This window comes from Physeter macrocephalus, chromosome 18 (assembly GCF_002837175.3).
Source record: "Physeter macrocephalus isolate SW-GA chromosome 18, ASM283717v5, whole genome shotgun sequence".
Lineage (NCBI taxonomy): Eukaryota > Metazoa > Chordata > Mammalia > Artiodactyla > Physeteridae > Physeter > Physeter macrocephalus.
In genome coordinates, this window is record NC_041231.1 from 51,089,699 (window position 1) to 51,115,804 (window position 26,106).

Sequence of the window (26,106 nt, forward strand, 5' to 3'; positions counted from 1 at the left end):
CTGCTGTGGCCTCTCCCGTTGCGGAGCACAGGCTCCGGACGCGCAGGCCCAGAGGCCACGGCCCACGGGCCCAGCCGCTCCGCGGCACGCGGGATCTCCCCGGACCGGGGCACGAACCCACGACCCCCGCATCGGCAGGCGGACCCCCAACCACTGCGCCACCAGGCAAGCCCTATTTTTTTATTTTTTTTTTGCGGTACGCGGGCCTGTCACTGTTGTGGCCTCCCCTGTTGCGGAGCACAGGCTCCGGACGCGCAGGCTCAGCGGCCATGGCTCACGGGCCTAGCCGCTCCGCGGCATGTGGGATCTTCCCGGACCGGGGCACGAACCCGCGTCCCCTGCATCGGCAGGCGGACTCTCAACCACTGCGTCACCAGGGAAGCCCTCTTCTTTCTTTTTAAATTATGAAATTTACCAAACATAAAAAAGTACAGAAAATAACAACAGAAACCATGCACTGACTCTACAGGTGCAACAAATGGTAGTATTTGGCTAGTTGACTGAGATTTTTAAAAAATGTCATACATCATATAAGCCCCACTCACCCAACTTTTTTACTCAAAAAAATCTTTGCACAATGCCTTGAGATACATATGGCATCATCTATTTTTAAAAATCACTGCCCAGTATTTAATTATACATATGGTTATCTCATGGTTTATTTGACCAATTCTTTGTAAGTAAAAATTTTGGTTGTTTCTAGTTTTTTTCTACTATAATAAAATTTTTGCACATGTTTTTGTTCACTTTTGCAAACGTGTACATAGATAAATTCCTCGAATGGAAATGCTAGGTTGAAAGGCATGCACACCCACCACACATTATTCAAATAGCTTGTTACTCCACCTCTCACAGAGCCTTCCTTGTCTCCCAAGCAGGGCAACAAAGCCCTGCAGGATCTGGCCTCAGTCAATAACCACGGCTATAATCTTAAACTATAAATTATAATTACGTAGTGATCTCCCATGAAACTCTCTTTGTTCACAGATTCCTAGAATGATTATACTGCCAAAATGATTAAGAATGAAGTTGGTTTCGCAAACACAGGAACCTGGGACATCTGTCTACGGAAAAGTCTGTTGATCAAATGTGTTAGCCCGAATGACTGATATTAATTGGAAAGCTTCCCCCCGCCCCCGAGTTCTCCTAAGATAGCATTCTAAGCTGCAATCTTCAAGGTGTTAACTAGGCACACACATGATCATCACTGGGACCTGAAGCAAACTATAAAATTAGGTCCATATTCTCATTGCTGAAACCATGTCCCTTTTCTCAAACCTCATCCTCTTTGCCATCGTCACTGTTTTTGGTCCTGGGGACCAGTCACTCCCTGATCATGTTATCTCTATCCAAACATGCTCCTTGTTGCCTACTGAATAGTCCATATGGCCTCACCTCTATCAGTCCCTCAATCACTTCTAAACAGTCAGTCCGTGACTATCTCTACACCTTTACCCATGCTGTTCCTTCCATCTCTACCTGCTGACTTACCCATGTTCAAGATTCAATCTAAATGTCCCTTCCTCCATGAAGCCTTGCCTGACGATAACCACAGTCATCTAACCAATGTAACTTGTCACCCATTACTTGGTGCCACAGGCACTGTACTAGGAAAATATAGAGGGATTAAGATACTTAGAGTGTTCGATTTAGTGGTGGAGATACCCAAGAGAGCAAGTAGTTGCCATGCAGAATGATGAGTATTGCAGATAAGATGTGGATAGAGTGAAGAGAAGAACAGAGGAGGAGATACTGTCTGGGGGAGGTTCAATGGGCTTCACTGAGGTGGTGACCTGTGAAGGCTGAGATGAGGCAGGCAGGAAGGTATTAAAGAACAGGGCATTTTGGAGATCCATCTCTTCCTCCTTTCAGAGCCTGGCCCAGTGCCTGGGTTTAGCACATACTCACTGGATTAACTGCACTTAAGTCAATCTTGTGTCCTACTAAGTGACTTGAGGGGTGGGTCTTTGTGCAAGTGCTAGACACAAAGTGCTAAATAAATTCTCTATTTCTCCACACATGCCCTAAGCATAATAGTCTCTTTCTATTAAAAAAGGTAGGGCAGATTCTGATGTGAATCAGTTCGGGTAGGAGCCTGGGGGGGCTTAGAAGTTGCTTCCCACCGATCCCCGTTTCTAAACTATCCAGGTGTGGCTCCTTCCTGAAGCTCCTCTTCTTCTATTGAGATCCAAGATATTCAAGGTTTTTGCTTTCCGTTTCTGAATTTTTTTTTTTTTTTTTTTGGTGACAACAAGCACAGAAGTAGATCTAGGGCATTCCTTAAGGACGTTCCAGACTCAAGGCTTAGGATATCAGGGCATTTGATCCAGTGGCCTCAGTTTCTTTACCTGAAAAATGGGACGATGCTACCACCCACACTGCTAACTACAGGTTATGGGATAAGCAAGTGAAAACGAAGAGAGAGGAAAATGATCTTTCTTAACCGTCTACCAAGGACGAGGCGCTTTACCTGCGTGAAGTCATTTTCAAGAACACAGCAGCACTGTGAAAACGACAAATAGCTTCCTGGGCGAAAGAGGCAGTAGTTGTTTGAAGATGACCAGCCTGGGGTCCGAGGACACTCGGACTAGGGGGCGGGTGCGAGGAGGGACCCATCAGTATCTGGCCTCCAAGTCAAGCCACAAGCTGGAACTGGCGGAGCGGGCCGCATTTCTGCGGTAACGGGACTGGCCCGGGCTCACCTTGGTTTCTACCGTGGGCCCTTCCTCGTAGCCGATCCGTTCCTTGAAGCGGGCCAGGAACGCCGGCTCGGCTGGCCGCACGTACGACACCTGGTTCCGCTTGCTCATAGCCGCGCTACGGAAAAACAGGATCCCCCCCAGCCGCTTGGAGACTGTACAGAGGCGACGGCGCGTACTCGTGACGTCACGTCGGCACCGCCCCTGACGCAAGGCCTGTCAACATGGCAGCCTCCGTGCTGGCGTCAACGTCCGACCTGAGCGCCAAATTTAAATTCGCGGCCATCTTGAGTGGGCGGAATCTCCGCGCGCGGCTGGGCTGGAAGTGAGGGCAGTCGGTCCGTCGGTCTCGGGATCGCGGGGTGAGGGCACCATGGCGTCCGGCTGCAAAAGTAAGTGAGAAGCCCAGGCTTCGTGACCCCGTCTCCGCCCCCAAATACGAGCTTTCCTGCTGGGGGGGAAGGGCCGGAGCGGACTGAGCGGCGGGGGATGTTTGAAATCTCCCTCTGTCTCTCCAAGATAATACACTAATGGATCAGCTCTCTTCCCTTCCGTCTATGTGTTGGGCGCACGCTACGAGCCTGGCGCAATTCTAAGCTCTGGGGCTGAGCAGAGAACCGGAACCGAGCCCTCATCCAGGCGCTTGACTCTTAAGCGACCTACTGGTTCTTCCTTCCCGTTCTCGGACCTGCCGTTTCGTCGCTGGCCTCTTCCCGAGTCCGGACCCGGGCTGCCTCTCTAGATGTCTTCGCCTGAGGGTCGGCCCCAGCTCTCACTACCTTCTGCGTATTTCCACAATACTGACTTTCCTGAAGGGAAGAACTTATTCTTGTTCCAAGCATGTCTTTCTCTTTTGGAGGATCCGCTGTGGACTCTCCTTAGGTAAGGGACTTTTAAAGCACAGAATTCAGTAGTGTATTTATATTCTCACAGTCCCTTTTTTCTTCTCCAGGAGACTCCTTCAATTTCTTCCTTTTTCTCATGGAAGGGAGCCTGTCATTTTTGCTTTTGATAAACCGTTCAATTTTACTAATTTCTTGGTCCTTTGCTGTTCCTGTGTACGTGCCTCTTACATCGCCTAACCCTTTAAGGAGTCTTGGTTTTTTAAAGCTGATTTTGAGCTGATTAGATGGATCTTTGTGAATGGTATGAATGGTAACACGGCGATGCCTATGTTAGAAGATTGAAGAAATGGTGAATTTTTGGTGTTTGAACCTTTCAATAACGTTAATGCTTTTAGCTGTCAATTGCAATTCTTTCCTGATATGTTTGTTGTTTTAGTTACCTTTTAGGTCCATCATACCATTAACACCTCATTATGCTCTCTTTTCCCATCTAAAATGTTCCTCTTCCTCCCCCATTTTCAGTATTCAGGAAATACTAGCACACAAATTGGTACGTTATTGGAGCAAAATGTTGATCGCGCTTTCTGCACAATCACAGTGTTCAGTAAATCTGGACTCAAGCAAGAGAATTGATGCTTGTGATATTAGAGCATCTGTTTATTTAATGGAAAGTGACATATGTATGTGACTGTGTTAAAGACTCTGTCCTGTGTGTACACATCAAGAAGTGATGGTAGGGTTTCCCTGGTGGCGCAGTGGTTAAGAATCCGTCTGCCAATGCAGGGGACACGGGTTCGATCCCTGGTCCGGAAAGATCCCACATGCTGCAGAGCAGTTAAGCCCATGCGCCACAACTACTGAGCCTGCTCTCTGGAGCCCGCGAACCACAACTACTGAACCCATGTGCCCGCATGGGTTCTGAAGCCCGCACTCCTAGAGCCCATGCTCCACAAGAGAAGCCACCGCAATGAGAAGCCTGCACACCGGAACGAAGACCCAACACAGCCAAAAATAAATAAATAAATAAATAAATTTTTTTTTTAAGTGATGGGAGCAAGGGTATTCACAGCTCCCCTTTATGATGGTTGTGATTTCCATGGGGAACGCTCCTACTCCTTTAAGTTTGTTAGCAAAGTTGAGGTTGATGACATCCCAGGTAAGTGCATTCCCAGCAGTCTAGAGACCGGGAACATGAAGTGGGAACATAGGGAAGGAGAGAGCCCATGCAGTGCTCCCTGCAGCTCTTACTTTTGTGCTCATGAAGGTTATTTCTTGTGACAACACTGGCACCATGGGTTGCTGACTGAAATCAGAGAAATGAGAATGTGAAATAATCCTCATGAAATTGGCTGAGGTTAAGAGTCCCTTTCTGAACTTAATCATATTTGGTTAGATGATCCATAGCTATCTGGACTGCAGAGTAAGCGTCTAAGTTTTGTTTGTTTGTTTATTTTTATTGAAATATAGTTGACTTACAATGTTTCAGGTGTACAGCAAAGTGATTCAGTTACATATATATATATTTTATTTATTTTATTTTATTTTCTGATTGTGTCATCTGCCTGCTCGAAATTCTTCTTTTTTTTTTTTTAACTTTAAATTTTATATTGGAGTATAGCCAATTAACAATGTTGTGATATGACAGTTTCAGGTACAGGGCAAAGTGACTCAGCCATATATATATATATATATATATATATATATATATATATATGTATGTATGTATCCATTCTCCCCCAAACTCCCCTCCCATCCAGGCTGCCACATAACATTGAACAGAGTTCCGTGTGCTATACAGTAGGTCCTTGTTGGTTATCCATTTTAAATATAGTAGTGTGTACATGTCAATCCCAAACTCCCTAACTATCCCTTTGCCCCACCCTTCCCTCCTGGTAACCATAAATTCGTTCTCTAAGTTTGTGAGTCTGTTTCTGTTTTGTAAATGAGTTCATTTGTATCATTTCTTTTTAGATTCTGCATATAAGTGATATTCTCCTTCTCTGTCTGACTTATCTTCACTCAGTATGACAATCTCTAGGTCCATCCATGTTGCTGCAAATGGCATTATTTCATTCTTTTTAATGGCTAATATTCCATTGTATATATGTACCACATCTTCTTTATCCATCTAGTTGCTTCCATGTCTTTGCTATTGTAAACAGCACTGCAATGAACACTGGGGTGCATGTATCCTTTCGGGCCATGTTTTTCTCTGGATATGTGCCCAGGAGTGGGATTGCAGGGTCATATGGTAGCTCTTATTGTTGAATTGTCTGTTTCTCCCTTCATTTCTTGTCATGTATTTTGGTGCTTTGTTACTAGGTGAACATATGTTTGTTATTTTTTTTTAAGTAATTAATTTTATTTTTGGCTGCGTTAGATCTTCGTTGCTGCACGTGGGCTTTCTCTAGTTGCGGCGAGCAGGGCCTACTCTTCATTGCGGTGCACGGGCTTCTCATTGCGGTGGCTTCTCTTGTTGTGGACAATGGGCTCTAGGTGCGTGGGCTTCAGTAGTTGTGGCTCGCAGGCTCTAGAGCACAGGCTCAGTAGTTGTGGTGCACGGGCTTAGTTGCTCTGCAGCTTGTGGGATCTTCCTGGACCAGGGCTCGAACCCGTGTCCCCTGCGTTGGCAGGTGGATTCTTAACACTGCACTACCAGGGAAGTCCCTGAGTATATGTTTATATCTGTTATCTTCCTGGTAGTTTGACCCTTTTATCATTATAAAAAATGTTCTTCTTTATCTCTAGTAACTTTCTTTTAAAGTCTGTCTGAAACTTGTACAGCCACTCCTGCTTTCTTGTGATTGCTGTTTGCATGAGATAATCTTTTTTCATCCTTTTACTTTCCATTATGTTTATATCTTTGAATCTAAAGTGTGTTTCCTTTAGATAGTATATCGTTGGAGCATGTTTTTTCACCTTAGTCTGACAATCTCTGCCTTTTGATTGGGTTGTTTAATCCATTCACATGTTGTTATTGATTTGGTTGTATTCACATCTGCCATTTTACTTTTCATTTTCTATGTGTCACATGTTTTTTATGTTTCTCTGTTCCACCTTTACTGCTTTTTTAAAAAAATTTTTTTTGGATTATAGTTGATTTACAATGTTGTGTTAGTTTCAGGTGTACAGCAAAGTGAATCAGTTATACATATATATAATACATATATCCACTCTTTTTAAAATTATTTCCCCATGTAGGCCATTACAGAGTATTGAGTAGAGTTTCCTGTGCTATATAGTAGGTCCGTATTAGTTATTTATTTTATATATAGTAGTGTGTATATGTCAATCCTAATCTCCCAATTTATCCCTCCCCACCTGTTACACCCTGGTAACCATAAATAATTTGTTTTCTACGTCTGTGACTCTATTTCCATTTTGTTACTGCCCTTTTTTTTTTTGGAAGGCCGCGGCATGTGGGATCCTCCCGGACCGGGGCACGAACCCGTATCCCCTGCATTGGCAGGCAGATTCTCAACCACTGTGCCACCAGGGAAGCCCCAGGCTATATTTTTTAAGTATTTTGAAAAGCAATTGTTTGGAACTCCAGCATTTCCTACTAAAGCAATGTAATAAATACTACAAATAATGAAAAAAATACTATATAGCATACCACACTTCAGGCACTAATTAAATACACCTCTGTTGACTAGTTTGTAAACCTAACCAGGTATTTTTTTTAAAAAACAGGATGTTTTTACTTAAATTTGCACTTAATCCTTATAACAGCCCAGTAAAGTGGGCACAACTTGTCCCCATTTTACTGATGAGGTAACTGAGGCTGAGAGGTGAAATAGCTTGTAAAAGGTAACACATCTGGTAAGTGTTAAAGCTAAAGTTTGAACCTAGGACTGTCTCCTTCAAACATACCATACCACTGTATAAAATGATTTCATACCTAACTGGTTAAGTTGGTAGAAAAACCAGCTTTCAGACATACCTGCTTTGGCAGCCTTTATTTCTGTTTTAATTTTCATGACTTCTTCAACTGATAGGTCTCCCTTTTTTAAAACCACCACTTGGGGCTGTTCATCTTCTTTGTCACTGTGATCACCATCTTCACCTGGGAGCTGAAGCTGGATTCTCTAGGAAAAAACACAAACATAACATTTAAGTTGCTGACCTTGAACTAAATACAACCACTGTCTCTGTGAGAAACTGTAATTACTAGAGTGAGAAGGGTAATAACTTTATTGACTAAATGTGTTTGGCAATGAATTTTCAAGTAACTCTTAAGAATCTAACCTCACCAGAGTAGGGAAGAGGTCCACCTGCCAGTTATCCTGGGGTGCCTGTCCAAGGGAAATGGTTTCCATTTCAGCAGGACCCCAGCTTGCAGTTCCTGATGTCAGGGGCCCTCTGCTTCATGTTCTACCAGCATTCAGCCTACTCAGGGTAGTGCTGACTACAGCAGTTCTCTCTGCTCTTCATCAACCCTTTTCATTTACATCTCAAAGTGTGACAAAAAATAAACACCACCAAAGTACAGAAAACGGCAAGTAAAAGGTCCTCCTTCACTTACTTCTGCTCTTTACCCCCTTCCAGTAGCTTGTTTGGTGGGTATCCTAAGTGTTATTCTAAGTGTACAAAAATATGGAGGTATAGAAAACATTTTGTATACAAACAAGACACGGAACATACTACTATATGACTCGCTTTCTTATTTTTATTTTTTTATTTTTTTGTTTTTTGTTTTTTTTTTTTGCGGTACGCGGGCCTCTCACTGCCGTGGCCCCTCCCGTCGCGGGGCACAGGCTCCGGACGCGCAGGCCCAGCGGCCATGGCCCACGGGCCCAGCCGCTCCGCGGCATGTGGGATCCTCCCAGACTTTCCTGTTTCTGAACACATCTTGTCATTTTTAATTGAAAACTGGACCATTTTGTTAATATATTGTAGCAACTGTGGACACTGATATCCCCTGAGGGATTGTTGTTGTTTGCTCCGTTTATTTATTTGTTCAGTGACTTGGCTGAACTGACTCTGTGAAATCTATTTCCCCTATAATGTATAGTCTCTGATGTCACTGCTCAGATTATTTTCCCCTTATTTTTATCTTTTACCCTGCCTTCCTAGAGGTTGCCACTGAATCTACTTATGTGTCAAAGGTTGTTTGTTTTTTTTTTTTGCGGTACGCGGGCATCTCACTGCTGTGGCCTCTCCCGTTGTGGAGCAGAGGCTCAGCGGCCATGGCTCACGGGCCTAGCCGCTCCGCGGCATGTGGGATCTTCCCGGACCGGGGCACGAACCCGCGTCCCCTGCATCGGCAGGCGGACTCTCAACCACTGCGTCACCAGGGAAGCCCTCTTCTTTCTTTTTAAATTATGAAATTTACCAAACATAAAAAAGTACAGAAAATAACAACAGAAACCATGCACTGACTCTACAGGTGCAACAAATGGTAGTATTTGGCTAGTTGACTGAGATTTTTAAAAAATGTCATACATCATATAAGCCCCACTCACCCAACTTTTTTACTCAAAAAAATCTTTGCACAATGCCTTGAGATACATATGGCATCATCTATTTTTAAAAATCACTGCCCAGTATTTAATTATACATATGGTTATCTCATGGTTTATTTGACCAATTCTTTGTAAGTAAAAATTTTGGTTGTTTCTAGTTTTTTTCTACTATAATAAAATTTTTGCACATGTTTTTGTTCACTTTTGCAAACGTGTACATAGATAAATTCCTCGAATGGAAATGCTAGGTTGAAAGGCATGCACACCCACCACACATTATTCAAATAGCTTGTTACTCCACCTCTCACAGAGCCTTCCTTGTCTCCCAAGCAGGGCAACAAAGCCCTGCAGGATCTGGCCTCAGTCAATAACCACGGCTATAATCTTAAACTATAAATTATAATTACGTAGTGATTTCCCATGAAACTCTTTTTGTTAACAGATTCCTAGAATGATTATACTGCCAAAATGATTAAGAATGAAGTTGGTTTCGCAAACACAGGAACCTGGGACATCTGTCTACGGAAAAGTCTGTTGATCAAATGTGTTAGCCCGAATGACTGATATTAATTGGAAAGCTTCCCCCCGCCCCCGAGTTCTCCTAAGATAGCATTCTAAGCTGCAATCTTCAAGGTGTTAACTAGGCACACACATGATCATCACTGGGACCTGAAGCAAACTATAAAATTAGGTCCATATTCTCATTGCTGAAACCATGTCCCTTTTCTCAAACCTCATCCTCTTTGCCATCGTCACTGTTTTTGGTCCTGGGGACCAGTCACTCCCTGATCATGTTATCTCTATCCAAACATGCTCCTTGTTGCCTACTGAATAGTCCATATGGCCTCACCTCTATCAGTCCCTCAATCACTTCTAAACAGTCAGTCCGTGACTATCTCTACACCTTTACCCATGCTGTTCCTTCCATCTCTACCTGCTGACTTACCCATGTTCAAGATTCAATCTAAATGTCCCTTCCTCCATGAAGCCTTGCCTGACGATAACCACAGTCATCTAACCAATGTAACTTGTCACCCATTACTTGGTGCCACAGGCACTGTACTAGGAAAATATAGAGGGATTAAGATACTTAGAGTGTTCGATTTAGTGGTGGAGATACCCAAGAGAGCAAGTAGTTGCCATGCAGAATGATGAGTATTGCAGATAAGATGTGGATAGAGTGAAGAGAAGAACAGAGGAGGAGATACTGTCTGGGGGAGGTTCAATGGGCTTCACTGAGGTGGTGACCTGTGAAGGCTGAGATGAGGCAGGCAGGAAGGTATTAAAGAACAGGGCATTTTGGAGATCCATCTCTTCCTCCTTTCAGAGCCTGGCCCAGTGCCTGGGTTTAGCACATACTCACTGGATTAACTGCACTTAAGTCAATCTTGTGTCCTACTAAGTGACTTGAGGGGTGGGTCTTTGTGCAAGTGCTAGACACAAAGTGCTAAATAAATTCTCTATTTCTCCACACATGCCCTAAGCATAATAGTCTCTTTCTATTAAAAAAGGTAGGGCAGATTCTGATGTGAATCAGTTCGGGTAGGAGCCTGGGGGGGCTTAGAAGTTGCTTCCCACCGATCCCCGTTTCTAAACTATCCAGGTGTGGCTCCTTCCTGAAGCTCCTCTTCTTCTATTGAGATCCAAGATATTCAAGGTTTTTGCTTTCCGTTTCTGAATTTTTTTTTTTTTTTTTTTGGTGACAACAAGCACAGAAGTAGATCTAGGGCATTCCTTAAGGACGTTCCAGACTCAAGGCTTAGGATATCAGGGCATTTGATCCAGTGGCCTCAGTTTCTTTACCTGAAAAATGGGACGATGCTACCACCCACACTGCTAACTACAGGTTATGGGATAAGCAAGTGAAAACGAAGAGAGAGGAAAATGATCTTTCTTAACCGTCTACCAAGGACGAGGCGCTTTACCTGCGTGAAGTCATTTTCAAGAACACAGCAGCACTGTGAAAACGACAAATAGCTTCCTGGGCGAAAGAGGCAGTAGTTGTTTGAAGATGACCAGCCTGGGGTCCGAGGACACTCGGACTAGGGGGCGGGTGCGAGGAGGGACCCATCAGTATCTGGCCTCCAAGTCAAGCCACAAGCTGGAACTGGCGGAGCGGGCCGCATTTCTGCGGTAACGGGACTGGCCCGGGCTCACCTTGGTTTCTACCGTGGGCCCTTCCTCGTAGCCGATCCGTTCCTTGAAGCGGGCCAGGAACGCCGGCTCGGCTGGCCGCACGTACGACACCTGGTTCCGCTTGCTCATAGCCGCGCTACGGAAAAACAGGATCCCCCCCAGCCGCTTGGAGACTGTACAGAGGCGACGGCGCGTACTCGTGACGTCACGTCGGCACCGCCCCTGACGCAAGGCCTGTCAACATGGCAGCCTCCGTGCTGGCGTCAACGTCCGACCTGAGCGCCAAATTTAAATTCGCGGCCATCTTGAGTGGGCGGAATCTCCGCGCGCGGCTGGGCTGGAAGTGAGGGCAGTCGGTCCGTCGGTCTCGGGATCGCGGGGTGAGGGCACCATGGCGTCCGGCTGCAAAAGTAAGTGAGAAGCCCAGGCTTCGTGACCCCGTCTCCGCCCCCAAATACGAGCTTTCCTGCTGGGGGGGAAGGGCCGGAGCGGACTGAGCGGCGGGGGATGTTTGAAATCTCCCTCTGTCTCTCCAAGATAATACACTAATGGATCAGCTCTCTTCCCTTCCGTCTATGTGTTGGGCGCACGCTACGAGCCTGGCGCAATTCTAAGCTCTGGGGCTGAGCAGAGAACCGGAACCGAGCCCTCATCCAGGCGCTTGACTCTTAAGCGACCTACTGGTTCTTCCTTCCCGTTCTCGGACCTGCCGTTTCGTCGCTGGCCTCTTCCCGAGTCCGGACCCGGGCTGCCTCTCTAGATGTCTTCGCCTGAGGGTCGGCCCCAGCTCTCACTACCTTCTGCGTATTTCCACAATACTGACTTTCCTGAAGGGAAGAACTTATTCTTGTTCCAAGCATGTCTTTCTCTTTTGGAGGATCCGCTGTGGACTCTCCTTAGGTAAGGGACTTTTAAAGCACAGAATTCAGTAGTGTATTTATATTCTCACAGTCCCTTTTTTCTTCTCCAGGAGACTCCTTCAATTTCTTCCTTTTTCTCATGGAAGGGAGCCTGTCATTTTTGCTTTTGATAAACCGTTCAATTTTACTAATTTCTTGGTCCTTTGCTGTTCCTGTGTACGTGCCTCTTACATCGCCTAACCCTTTAAGGAGTCTTGGTTTTTTAAAGCTGATTTTGAGCTGATTAGATGGATCTTTGTGAATGGTATGAATGGTAACACGGCGATGCCTATGTTAGAAGATTGAAGAAATGGTGAATTTTTGGTGTTTGAACCTTTCAATAACGTTAATGCTTTTAGCTGTCAATTGCAATTCTTTCCTGATATGTTTGTTGTTTTAGTTACCTTTTAGGTCCATCATACCATTAACACCTCATTATGCTCTCTTTTCCCATCTAAAATGTTCCTCTTCCTCCCCCATTTTCAGTATTCAGGAAATACTAGCACACAAATTGGTACGTTATTGGAGCAAAATGTTGATCGCGCTTTCTGCACAATCACAGTGTTCAGTAAATCTGGACTCAAGCAAGAGAATTGATGCTTGTGATATTAGAGCATCTGTTTATTTAATGGAAAGTGACATATGTATGTGACTGTGTTAAAGACTCTGTCCTGTGTGTACACATCAAGAAGTGATGGTAGGGTTTCCCTGGTGGCGCAGTGGTTAAGAATCCGTCTGCCAATGCAGGGGACACGGGTTCGATCCCTGGTCCGGAAAGATCCCACATGCTGCAGAGCAGTTAAGCCCATGCGCCACAACTACTGAGCCTGCTCTCTGGAGCCCGCGAACCACAACTACTGAACCCATGTGCCCGCATGGGTTCTGAAGCCCGCACTCCTAGAGCCCATGCTCCACAAGAGAAGCCACCGCAATGAGAAGCCTGCACACCGGAACGAAGACCCAACACAGCCAAAAATAAATAAATAAATAAATAAATTTTTTTTTTAAGTGATGGGAGCAAGGGTATTCACAGCTCCCCTTTATGATGGTTGTGATTTCCATGGGGAACGCTCCTACTCCTTTAAGTTTGTTAGCAAAGTTGAGGTTGATGACATCCCAGGTAAGTGCATTCCCAGCAGTCTAGAGACCGGGAACATGAAGTGGGAACATAGGGAAGGAGAGAGCCCATGCAGTGCTCCCTGCAGCTCTTACTTTTGTGCTCATGAAGGTTATTTCTTGTGACAACACTGGCACCATGGGTTGCTGACTGAAATCAGAGAAATGAGAATGTGAAATAATCCTCATGAAATTGGCTGAGGTTAAGAGTCCCTTTCTGAACTTAATCATATTTGGTTAGATGATCCATAGCTATCTGGACTGCAGAGTAAGCGTCTAAGTTTTGTTTGTTTGTTTATTTTTATTGAAATATAGTTGACTTACAATGTTTCAGGTGTACAGCAAAGTGATTCAGTTACATATATATATATTTTATTTATTTTATTTTATTTTCTGATTGTGTCATCTGCCTGCTCGAAATTCTTCTTTTTTTTTTTTTAACTTTAAATTTTATATTGGAGTATAGCCAATTAACAATGTTGTGATATGACAGTTTCAGGTACAGGGCAAAGTGACTCAGCCATATATATATATATATATATATATATATATATATATATATATATATATGTATGTATGTATCCATTCTCCCCCAAACTCCCCTCCCATCCAGGCTGCCACATAACATTGAACAGAGTTCCGTGTGCTATACAGTAGGTCCTTGTTGGTTATCCATTTTAAATATAGTAGTGTGTACATGTCAATCCCAAACTCCCTAACTATCCCTTTGCCCCACCCTTCCCTCCTGGTAACCATAAATTCGTTCTCTAAGTTTGTGAGTCTGTTTCTGTTTTGTAAATGAGTTCATTTGTATCATTTCTTTTTAGATTCTGCATATAAGTGATATTCTCCTTCTCTGTCTGACTTATCTTCACTCAGTATGACAATCTCTAGGTCCATCCATGTTGCTGCAAATGGCATTATTTCATTCTTTTTAATGGCTAATATTCCATTGTATATATGTACCACATCTTCTTTATCCATCTAGTTGCTTCCATGTCTTTGCTATTGTAAACAGCACTGCAATGAACACTGGGGTGCATGTATCCTTTCGGGCCATGTTTTTCTCTGGATATGTGCCCAGGAGTGGGATTGCAGGGTCATATGGTAGCTCTTATTGTTGAATTGTCTGTTTCTCCCTTCATTTCTTGTCATGTATTTTGGTGCTTTGTTACTAGGTGAACATATGTTTGTTATTTTTTTTTAAGTAATTAATTTTATTTTTGGCTGCGTTAGATCTTCGTTGCTGCACGTGGGCTTTCTCTAGTTGCGGCGAGCAGGGCCTACTCTTCATTGCGGTGCACGGGCTTCTCATTGCGGTGGCTTCTCTTGTTGTGGACAATGGGCTCTAGGTGCGTGGGCTTCAGTAGTTGTGGCTCGCAGGCTCTAGAGCACAGGCTCAGTAGTTGTGGTGCACGGGCTTAGTTGCTCTGCAGCTTGTGGGATCTTCCTGGACCAGGGCTCGAACCCGTGTCCCCTGCGTTGGCAGGTGGATTCTTAACACTGCACTACCAGGGAAGTCCCTGAGTATATGTTTATATCTGTTATCTTCCTGGTAGTTTGACCCTTTTATCATTATAAAAAATGTTCTTCTTTATCTCTAGTAACTTTCTTTTAAAGTCTGTCTGAAACTTGTACAGCCACTCCTGCTTTCTTGTGATTGCTGTTTGCATGAGATAATCTTTTTTCATCCTTTTACTTTCCATTATGTTTATATCTTTGAATCTAAAGTGTGTTTCCTTTAGATAGTATATCGTTGGAGCATGTTTTTTCACCTTAGTCTGACAATCTCTGCCTTTTGATTGGGTTGTTTAATCCATTCACATGTTGTTATTGATTTGGTTGTATTCACATCTGCCATTTTACTTTTCATTTTCTATGTGTCACATGTTTTTTATGTTTCTCTGTTCCACCTTTACTGCTTTTTAAAAAAAATTTTTTTTGGATTATAGTTGATTTACAATGTTGTGTTAGTTTCAGGTGTACAGCAAAGTGAATCAGTTATACATATATATAATACATATATCCACTCTTTTTAAAATTATTTCCCCATGTAGGCCATTACAGAGTATTGAGTAGAGTTTCCTGTGCTATATAGTAGGTCCGTATTAGTTATTTATTTTATATATAGTAGTGTGTATATGTCAATCCTAATCTCCCAATTTATCCCTCCCCACCTGTTACACCCTGGTAACCATAAATAATTTGTTTTCTACGTCTGTGACTCTATTTCCATTTTGTTACTGCCCTTTTTTTTTTTGGAAGGGGGGCCACGCCACATGCAGGATCTTAGTTCCCCGACCAGGGATCGAACTCGTGCTCCCAGCAGTGTAAGTGTGGAGTCCTAACCACTGGACCACCAGGGAACTCCCTGCTTTCTTTTTATTAAGTTTTTTTTTTTTTAATGATTGCTCTAGGGTTTAACATATACATCTTAACAGTGTCAGCTTTTATTTTTGGCTGCGTTGAGTCTTTGTTGCTGTGTGCTGGCTTTCTCTACTTGCAGCGAGCAGGGGATATGTAGCTTTATTCCCTTTCACCCCCTTCTTTGGTATTATTGTTAAACAAGTTACATCTATTGTTAAAAACCCAACAATACATTACTTTACCATCTTCAGTCATTTCCTTAGGCTGTTACAGCTTTGTTCCTACCCACCTTCTTTGTGCTATTATTGGCAAATATACATATGTTTCTATATGTTGTCGGCCCAACAATACATTATGTACATATTATTTTATACAATTGTTCTTTAAATCAAGTAAGGGGAGGAGAAAACAGGCATTTCTTTTGTTTTTTATAATTACATAATCGCTGTTACCTGGTGCTCTTTGATTTTGTTCATGTAGATTTGAATTTTACTGTCTGTGGTCACTACTTTCAGGCTGAAGAACTTCCTTTACTATTTCTTGTAAGGTGGGCCTTCTAACAACAAACTCTCTAATTCCTCTGGCCTCTGTTGTTTCTGCTGAGAGTCAGTTTTTAATCTGATTGTGGTTCTCTCATAAATAATGACTCTCAGCATTTTTACTATGATGTGTCTGTGGATCTGTTTGTGTTTATTCTTCTTGGAATTTGTTGAACTTCCTGGATGTGTAGATTGCTTTTCAATGAATTGGGGAAGTTTTTGGCCATTATTTCTTTGAATTTTTTCTGTTCTTTCTCTTTCTTTCTCTTCTGTTCTTTCTCCTGATACTCCCCATCTATGTATGTTGGTATGCTTAATGGCGTCCCGCATTTCTGTGAGGCTCACTTCACTTTTCTTCATCCTTTTTTATCTCTGTTCTTTGACTTTAATAATCTCTATTGATCTATCTTAGAGCTTGCTTGTTCTTTTTTCTGCCAGTTTAAATCTACTTTGAGCCATTCAAGCGAATTTTTATTTCACTTGATACACTTTTCAACTCCAGAGTTTCCATTTGTTTCTTTTTTATAATTTTTCTTTATTGATATTCTCTATTTGATGTGGACATTGTCCTCATACCTTCCTTTAATTCTTAATTTTGATTTCCTTTAGTTCTGTACATGTTTATAATGGCTACTTAGAAGTCTTTTCCTGACAAACCCAGCATGTAGACACTCTCACAGACAGTTTCTGATGCCTGCTTTTTTTCTGGTTTATGGATCATGCTTTCTTGTTTCTTTGAATTCCTTGTAATTTTTTTGTTAGAAACTTGACATCTTAGATAATATGTTGTAGCAACTCTGGGTACTGGTCTCCCCATCCTCTAGGATTTATTACTTACAGCAAGAGGAGAATACCGGGATCTTTCCCAAAGCAGTCTCTCCCTGAACAGCAAAATCGGGGAAGTTTTAAGCTAAGCATACATATCCATGAAGGGACTTGATTGAACTGAGGAAATTTAGCATAGAGTTGGGGCAAAGGTCGACAGAGTCCAAGCCTTAGTCGATAGAAGTCTGGAGGGTCACCATCGTAATTCCATCCTCCACCTGACTATGGGCCTTAGTTCCTGCAGAACTCAAAGGTATATTATTACGTATATCCCTTGAGGAACCTGGACGCTGCCTCAAGGCTGCAGTGTGGTTTCTCGACTGCTCCTCCTTGTTTCTGCATTTCCTCCCTTAAGGTCATTAATTACTGAGACCTGTTTGAGGGCAAGCATTGCGCCAGGCTTAGACCACAAAATGGCTTAGACCAGAATGGGTTCTCTTATGTCAAGAAAGCCATTCCTGGTTCTCTTTCTCCGGGGACCCCCTAACCTATCTGCTTACAGTTAGAATGGAGTGGAAGATCTAGGCTTGTCCCCTGTCACGCCCAGGCCAGGGAGCCGGGAGACTGAGTGTCAGCAACTGAAGAATAGGCTAGAAGAATGGGGTTTTCATGTTGTACTTTTAAAAACCTTTAATGACTTCTTATCTTTTTTTCTAGCTGAGTTACGAAGTGTGACAAATTGTCAGTCTAACCAACCAAGGTAAGGAAAAAATCTTGTTGATGAGACCAAAAGAATTAGGGATGTAGTATTCCTAAAACAACCATTTAGCATAATAAGTAAGGGTTCCTTGTTTCAGCATTAAGCTTTGTCCTTGGCTACCTGGAAATATGGAAAAATCACATCTCCTCCCCAGCCCCTGTCCCCTCACCTTCCAGGCTAAAAGATGGAATCAGTAACATAATTCTCCCTTGGGATGACTTATTTTATTATTGCTATTAAAAAGGAAGTCAGAGACAAGCAGAGCTTAGAGCTGCCTTTCAGATGATTTCAAGTATAGGCTTTTGAAGTTGGCTGATGTGAAGCAAATCAGTAAAGGGTGTGGGTTATGTGAGACTCTTGAAAAAAGGTAAACGTAAATGGGTAGGTCTCGGACCTTGTTGGGGAAACTCAGAATAGAAACACTAGAGGCAATATGAGGCTTAGATCCTTTTTCTCCAGTAAACTTAGCTGCTATATTTTTTTTGTCTTTAGTAATGAAGGCGATGCTATCAAAGTTTTTGTGCGAATTCGCCCACCTACAGAGGGTTCTGGATCAGCTGATGGAGAGCAAAACTTATGCCTTTCTGTGCTGTCCTCTACGACTGTCCGGCTGCACTCCAACCCTGAGCCCAAAACCTTCATATTTGATCATGTGGCAGAAATGGACACCACTCAGGTAATGATGATTTTGGGAACTCAACTTTTCATTTGGAACGTATAAGATTCTGTTATTTGGGAGGATTTCACTTCTGGTCTCTTTAGTTTGACAGATTTCAGATAAGGAAGCTCAAACATTCCATAAATATTTAAAATTTAATATTATTAAATATTTTTCTTCCTTCATCAGACTTTGTACTAGAATGACAAGCCTGCTTTATTTTCCGTCTCCAACCTGTGATGGAGGTTGGTGAAGGTGTACGTTTCAGAGCCACTTGGATGATTGATAAGTAAAGTTGAACTGCCTAGTTTAAGAAGAGTGTCTTAGTTCTGGCTGCCATTACACAAATATCATAGACTGGGTGCTTTAAACAACAAACATTTATTTCTCACAGTTCTGGAGGTTGGGAATCCAAGATCAAGTGCAAGAGATCCAGCGTCTGGTGAGGACTCACTTCCTGGCTTGTAGACAGCTGCCTTCCACTGTGTCCTCACATGGTGGAGAGAGAGAATTCCCTGTGTCTCTTCTTATAAGGGCACTACAGGCATATCTCACTTTGTTGCACTTTGCAGATACTGTGTTTATTTACAGTTGAAGGTTTGTGGCAGCTCTGCATTGAACAACTCCATTACCATCGTTTTTCCAACAGCACTGCTCACTTCATGTCTGTGTCACATTTTGATCAATATTTCTTGAAATATTTTGTTCTTTTTTGTTATTATTATATTATGGTGATCTGTGATCAGTAATCTTTGATGTTACTATTGTAATTGTTTTGGCATATTTTAGCAATAAAGTATTTTTAAATTAAGACATGTACATTGTGTTCTTAGAAATAATGCTATTGCACACTTAATAGACTACAGTATAGTACAAATATAACTTTTATATGCACTGAGAAACCAAAAAATTCATGTGACTTGCTTTATTGCTATATTCACTTTATTGAGCTCATCTGGAAACGAACCCACAATATCTCCAAGGTGTGCCTGTACTGCTATCCTGAGGGCTCCACTCTCACGACTGATTACCTCCCAAAGGCCCCATCTCCAAATACCGTCACGTTGGGGATTAGTGTTTCAACATTTGAATTTTGGGGAGACATTCAATCCATAGCAGAGAGTGATTGATTTAAGATTATTATGGTGTTGGGACTCCCCTGGCGGTCCAGTGGTTAAGACTCCACGCTTCCAATGCAGGGGGCATGGGTTCGATCCCTGGTTGGGGAAGTAAGATTCCACATGCCACAAGGCGTGGCCAAAAAAAAAACGATTGCTATGGTGTCAATAACTTTTTCTAATTAAGGACAATTTAGTTAAAATCTAGTCAGCATTATTCAATAGAACTTTCTGCAGTGATGGAAATGTTCTGTAAATGTGCTGTCCATTACATTAGCCTCTAGATACACATGGCTATTTAAGTTTAAATTAATTAAGATTAATTAAAATTTCAAATTCACCTTTTCAGATTATTAATTTCTCAGATGCCCTAGCCACATGTGGCTGTTGAGCACTTGAAATATGACTAGTGCATCTGAGGACCTGACTTTTAATTTTTATTTAATTTTAATTAATTTAAGTAATAACCACATATGGCTAATGACTACTGCATTGGACATCACACATCTTGATTATTCCCTCATACACATGGATGTTTTCAGTGAGACATGTAGATCTTTAGATCTTTTTTCATCTAGGGCATGGCTGAACAATGGAAATAGAAACTGAGGCATATATATAATTTAACATTTTCTAGTAGCCACATTTTTGGTCGTGCTGTGCGGCTTGCAGGATCTTAGTTCCCCAACCAGGGATTGACCCCGGGCCCTCAGCAGTGAGAGTGCAGAGTCCTAACCACTGGACCACTAGGGATTTCCCTAGTAGCCACATTTTTAAAATGTAAAAAAGAAACAGGTAAAATTAGTTTAAATTCTGTATCTTATTTAACCCAGTATATCTAAAATACCATTTCAACATGTAAGGAACATAAAGCAAGTTATTGAGATATTTTTCCATTCTTTTTTTTTTCATGTTCAGTCTTCCAAAACTGGTGTATGTTTTATACTTATAACGCATCTCAAGTTGGACTAACCACATTTCAGGTGCTCTGTAGCCATATGTGGCTCATGGCTACTATACTAGACAATGCAGATCTACGAATTCTTGCATTGTTGATAAGGCTGCATCTATTTATATATAAAAATGAAAATAAAAATCAGATATTGATTATTTAGTATAAGCTTGTGGGAAAAGTACTGAAGAACATATAGGGCTATGTATTTTATGCTAATACCAGTATAATATTGCATGCAGTATGCTAAATTCTATATAAACTCTAGGTGTGAGGTTTAAATCTATAACTGCATAAGAGATTAATGGACATGATTATGTTTACAGTTTTATCATCTTAGCTATTTTAGCCTTTTTCCTATAGTAGATATAATTTTCATGTTATTGCAAATGAAAATTTGCACACAAATTTTATTATATTTTAGAATGTAGTTTAGGAGAAATGTTTTCATTTTTGTGAAATGTTAACATATTTGGTGCTTAACATTTATAGGAGTCTGTGTTCTCAACTGTGGCCAAAGGCATTGTGGAGTCTTGCATGAGTGGCTATAATGGTACCATCTTTGCATAGTAAGTTGTTCACTGTTTCCTTATACAAGGGTACAATAGAAAGTGCTTCTATTTGTATCCTATGGCTTCTGTAACAAATGACCACATACTTAGTGGCTTGAAACAACACAAATTTATTGTCTTACAGTACTGTAAGTCAGGAGTTTGATGCCGGTCTCTGAGCTAAAATAAAGGTGTCAGCAGGGCTGTGTTCCTTTCTGAAAGCTCTAGAGGAGAATCTGTTTTCTGACTTCTAGAGGCCATCTACATTATTTGGCTTACAGCCCCCTTTCTCCATCTTCCAAGCCAATGACATGCAACTCTTGCTCTTCCTTAGTCACGTTGCTCTCTGACTGAGGTGGGCATGTTCTTTAATTTTAAGGACTCATGTGATCTTATTGGCCCCACCTGTGTAAGCAAGGTGGACGGGATTAAACTCTACCTCCTGGAGAGGTTCTACATGTTATCTGGGATTCTTCTGTAAGGAAGATTTGTCTTTTTGCCCCCATTAATTCATTCATTCATTTATATGGTATGGACTTACATATATTTATTTCATACTTTGGGTTATAATCTAATGCTACATTATGTTTATCTTGTTGGCTTACATTGTTATAGCTTGGCCATTGGGAGCTTTTTGAGGTTGGTTTCTGTATGCCTTTGACATGTCACATCCTTTTGTTTTTTGAGCACTTCCTTTATGATGCTACAGTATGCTCCTGGCTCATCTTATATTTTCCCTGTCTGAGACTAGAATCAGCCATTTTGGCAAGGAGCCCTGGTTCCTTTTATTGGAGAATGGTGTTTAGAAACTAAGGGCACTCGGTGTGTTTGTTGCTACTGGAGTGTCATTGCTTCTAGGCCTTTTCAGCATACAGAGCTAGGTAATATATGTATGTATACTAAGTCATGTATACAGACGTATCTATAATTGTTTCTGTTTCTATCCATTTCTATATACAGTAAGGTAAACTTGAGTTCATACTGATGTCTGTGACTCTAATCCAAGGGTTTAGAATCCACATGGGTTCATTCTAGCCTTCCTTTCTTGTTTATCTGTAACTTCTCTTGCTGACAGTGAGAAACCCGGGCTCCCACTGCTACCATCCGTTTATTTATTTGTTCATCCTCAGTACACATGTAAAGCAGTTTCAGAATTGTTAGCCTGTATCCCTGTGAAGAACAAATTTACTGCGTGCAGTGCTTATGTACAGATCCTTTTTTTTTTCCTTAAGTCCTACAATTTCTAGTCAAAACCTCATTTTGTAAACTTACTTAGGCCAGCCTGTTTTCCACCTACACCTTTCAGTGCAGTATGTCAGGAACTTGTAATTCAATTAGATACATTCCATCCTGGGGTCTCTGACATCCTAGTTGATGTGTTTTGTTTGTTTATTTAGTTTGCATACTTTAAAGTTCACCCTTTGTGATGTACAGTTGCATAGTGTTTTGACAAATGCAGAGACACAAGCATTTAGCACCCCTATTGAAGAGAACAGTCCCTCCACCTTCAAAGTTCCTCCTGTTTGTCCCGTTCATAGTGAGCCACTCCCCTGCCCTGCAACCTCTGGATACACTAATAAATTTTCCATTCCTATATCTTTGCCTTTCCCAGAGTGTCATATGATTGGAATCATACAATATGTAGCCTTTTGGTTCTGGCTTTTTTCATTTAGGATTTGTCTATGTTGTTGCATGCATCAGTAGCTTTTGCTTTTTCTTTCTTTCCTTTTTTTTTTTGCCGAGTAATATTTTACTGTGTGGCTTTACCAGGTTTTTTATTCACTCCCCTGTTAAAGGATATCTTAGTTGCTTCCAGTTTTTAGCAATTATGAATAAAGTTGCTACAAACATTCAAATATTGGGTTTTGTGTGAACATAAGTTTTCAAATCACTTGAGTAAATACGTAGGAATACATTGCTGGGTCATATAGTATGAGAAACTGTTAATCTGTCTTCCAAATATATATTGAAAGTGCATCATGATGGGAATTCCCTGGTGGTCCAGTGGTTAGGACTTGGTGCTTTCACTGCTGAGGGCCTGGGTTCAATCCCTGGTCGGGGAACTGAGATCCTACAAGGCTCACAGCGCAGCCAAAAAAAAAAAAAAAAGTGCATGATGATTCTGAATTTCTAAATGCTGGCAGCCTTAAAATACTGCTCTAGGTTTAGTGTTGGAATGTAAGCTGACAACCTTGGCATTTCTACAAGGTCAGTTTTTTTTTTACAAGGTGAATCATTTCAGATTTATTTCATAAATAGGAATATAATTTGTAGTACAATTATTTTTTCCTTTTCTTCTAGCAATAGACTTCCTAATTTTATTTAGAACCAGAGGTTTTTAATAGGATGTAGTGAATTATGTAATTAATTTTGAGCAGCTGCTGATGCTTTTTTTGTGTGTGTGCCCTTGGTTCATCTGTAATTGGCTCAAAATACAAGAAAATAAAAAATAAGTTTAAAGCTTGGATTCATCTTGTGCACAAATTCTTCCTTGAAAATTTGCCTTTGCCTTTCATGCTTACTTTTCAGTTGTGTTCAGCAGAACTAAATATTCTCTCTTGACCAGTGAAGCAGATAACCATTTTCTCATGTCTTCTCAAGAAAAAGAATTATTTTTTCCACAGAATATTTTGAATGGTAAAGTTCAAAAATCAATTTGAAATAAGAGCCACAATTACCAGAGATTATATATCTTCAGAACTGTTTTCTTTGAAGATCCTTAGGCATACTAATTATAATATTTAATTTGAAAATTGCTTTTGGTAGTCAAAGGGCAGAAATGAGAAACATACGGAGAGAAGTGAGCATTGATTTATTGGTTGGGTGAGCATACTTTCTGGTTTACTTTAGACAGTCTCAATTCTAGAGTTATTGTTAGTAGTGTCCCCTTCACTTTCAAGCAGGACGCTCAACAATATCCATTTCTTATTCTGAGTTAACTGAAGAACTTTTTTCCCCCTACTTCCGAAAGAAGAGGTAAACAACTAGATTATACTGTTTTCTAGCTCTTGGGGCATTGAACCAAAAAGTAAACTCAAAATTTTATATTTGTGCCATGAATCCAATGTAAACACATTTAACATCCTAATTGACATCTATCTTCTACATAAATTTTTATTTTGTTTTTATTTTTTTAATATTTATTTATATTTATTTTGGCTGCACCAGGTCTTAGTTGTGGCATGTGGACTCTTAGGTGTGGAATGCATGCAGGATCTAGTTCCCTGACCAGGGATCAAACCTGGGCCCCCTGCATTGGGAGCATGGAGTCTTACCCACTGGACCACCAGGGAAGTCCCTAAATTTTAATTTTTTTAGTTTTTTGTTTCTCCTGTTTCTTGGTGTACCTGAGGAGATATGACACTATACAAAAAAAAAAAAAAAAAAAAATCAAGCCTATAGCATAAGGATGTTTTTAATTGTTTTATTTTTAAATGAAGACATCTTAGTATCTTTTAAAGGCAGAATTTAGGAAGAGAATTGCTGCATTATTTAGAATAGCAAAAATTGGAAAAAAAAAGTCTGGTTGGTTCTGATTAAATAAATTATGGTACATTCATGGAATGCTATGTAGCCATTAAAAATAAAGAGGCACATCTTTATTTACCAACATAGAAAGATGTGTGAGATAAAAATTAAGGGAAAAAAACAGGTTGCAGAGAAGTATGAATAGCATCATTCCAATTTTGTAAATAAAAATTAAATGAAAACTCTGATGGCCATGTCTGAATAATCCAGAAGCATGTATTAGACAGTTAAGAGTGGTTAAGTCTTAGTGGTAGAATAGGAGAGAAAGAAAATACATCATTCACTTTTTACCTGATATAATTTTTAAAAAGAAAGACAATTAGTTCTTTGTGGGGAAAATTTATATACTAGTAGACCATATTAAAATAGGGTAGTCTTCTAAATTTCATGTGTGAAAATAATATATGAAACATTCTTTTTTACAGTGGACAGACTGGTTCAGGGAAAACATTTACTATGATGGGTAAGTAAATTAGAGATTAACATTTACTGGCTTAGTCTACTCTTTCTGTGATGACAGAACTTAGTATATTTTTTGGAAAGGAATACTTTCTGGTATATGATGTTGACCTCATAAAATTAGGGTTATTTCCCAAGCTTCTGTCAGATTGTGACTTCCATTATAGCAAAGTCTGTGTTTTTAGCTATGTTCCCAGCTCAATGCTTAGCACAGAGTATGTGCTCAATGAACAATTTTTGAAGTGGATTTAATGAATTTTTATATATTATGTACCTATATAACCACTACCCAGACCAAGATTCCTAGTCAGTAACTACTCCCACTGCTGTCGCCTGACATATGTATTACTCTGACTTCTGTCATCACTAGTTTTGCTTGTTTTTGCACTTCTACAGATGTAATTTTACTGTATTTACTCTTTTATGTATGGCTTCTTTCTCTCAGCCTGAGGTTTTACAGATTCACTAATGTTATGGCATGTAGTACTAGTTAATTTCCATTGCTGTATAATAGATTATTATATGAATATACCACATTTTCTATTATTCTTTTTAATAGATCTTTATTGGAGACAATTGCTTCACAATACCATGTTAGTTTCTGTTGCATGGCAAAGCGAATCAGCCATACGCATACACGTGTCCCCATATCTCCTCCCTCTTGAACCTCCCTCCCTTCGTCCCTATCCCACCCCTCTAGGTCATCGCAGAGCACTGAGCCGATCTCCCTGTGCTATGCTGCTGCTTCCCACCAGCCAACTATTTTACATTCGGTAGTGTATGTATGTCGATGCTACTTTAACTTTGCCCAACTTCACCCTCCCACCCCATGTCATCAAGTCCATTCTCTATGTCTACCTCTTTATTCCTGCCCTGCAACTAGGTTCATCAGTACCATTTTTTTTTTTTTAGATTCCATATATATTCGTTAGCATATGGTATTTGTTTTTCTCTTTCTGACTTACTTCACTCTGTGTGACAGAGGTAATTCTATTTTTAGTTTTTTGAGGAACCTCTGTAGTGTTTTCCATAGTGGTTGTATCAATTTACATTCCCACCAACAATGCAGGAGGGTTCCCTTTTCACCACACCCTTTCCAGCAATTATTGTTTCCAGCTCTTTTGATAATGGCCATTCTGACTGGCATGAAGTGATACCTCATTGTAGTTTTGATTTGCATTTTTCTAATAATTAGTGATGTTGAGCATCTTTTCATGTGCCTCTTGACCATCTGTACGTCTTCCTTGGT

At 41.0% G+C, this 26,106-nt stretch overlaps 3 protein-coding genes across 4 annotated transcripts in view; 1 reads left to right on the forward strand and 2 right to left on the reverse strand.

Annotated features, from left to right (window-relative positions):
* The window catches only part of LOC102983191 (uncharacterized protein KIAA1143 homolog), a 6,497-nt gene extending 3,626 nt beyond the window's left edge, over positions 1–2,871 (reverse strand). Inside the window, exon 1 of the mRNA XM_007120815.4 lies at positions 2,703–2,871. Coding sequence (XP_007120877.1) covers positions 2,703–2,810 — 108 coding nt within the window. The 5' untranslated portion in view covers positions 2,811–2,871. The remainder of the gene's footprint in view (positions 1–2,702) is intronic.
* A 15-nt stretch (positions 2,872–2,886) lies between these two features.
* LOC112067137 (uncharacterized protein KIAA1143 homolog) lies at positions 2,887–11,340 on the reverse strand. The gene is made up of 3 exons (XM_055080006.1): positions 11,167–11,340; positions 7,446–7,632; positions 2,887–3,083 (listed from the first exon to the last, which is right to left on the reverse strand). The coding sequence occupies exons 1-3, from the start codon at positions 11,272–11,274 to the stop codon at positions 2,887–2,889; spliced, it is 492 nt and encodes a 163-aa protein (XP_054935981.1). The 5' UTR covers positions 11,275–11,340.
* A 66-nt stretch (positions 11,341–11,406) lies between these two features.
* KIF15 (kinesin family member 15) overlaps positions 11,407–26,106 on the forward strand; it is an 80,523-nt gene continuing 65,823 nt past the window's right edge. For both annotated transcript variants that reach the window (XM_055079951.1, XM_007120816.3), the window contains exons 1-5: positions 11,407–11,555; positions 17,549–17,591; positions 18,084–18,267; positions 20,812–20,888; positions 24,824–24,861. In XM_055079951.1, coding sequence (XP_054935926.1) covers positions 11,537–11,555; positions 17,549–17,591; positions 18,084–18,267; positions 20,812–20,888; positions 24,824–24,861 — 361 coding nt within the window. In that variant the 5' untranslated portion in view covers positions 11,407–11,536. The remainder of the gene's footprint in view (positions 11,556–17,548; positions 17,592–18,083; positions 18,268–20,811; positions 20,889–24,823; positions 24,862–26,106) is intronic.

Coding starts and splice junctions, on each gene's coding strand:
- LOC112067137 (XM_055080006.1), bottom strand. CDS start 11,274: ATGAGCAAGCGGAACCAGGTGTCGTACGTGCGGCCAGCCGAGCCGGCG. Junction 7,633..11,166: donor GGCCCACGGTAGAAACCAAG/GTGAGCCCGGGC, acceptor GTTTTTTCCTAG/AGAATCCAGCTTCAGCTCCC. Junction 3,084..7,445: donor CTACCAACTTAACCAGTTAG/GTATGAAATCAT, acceptor TTACTTTTGCAG/CCGGACGCCATGGTGCCCTC.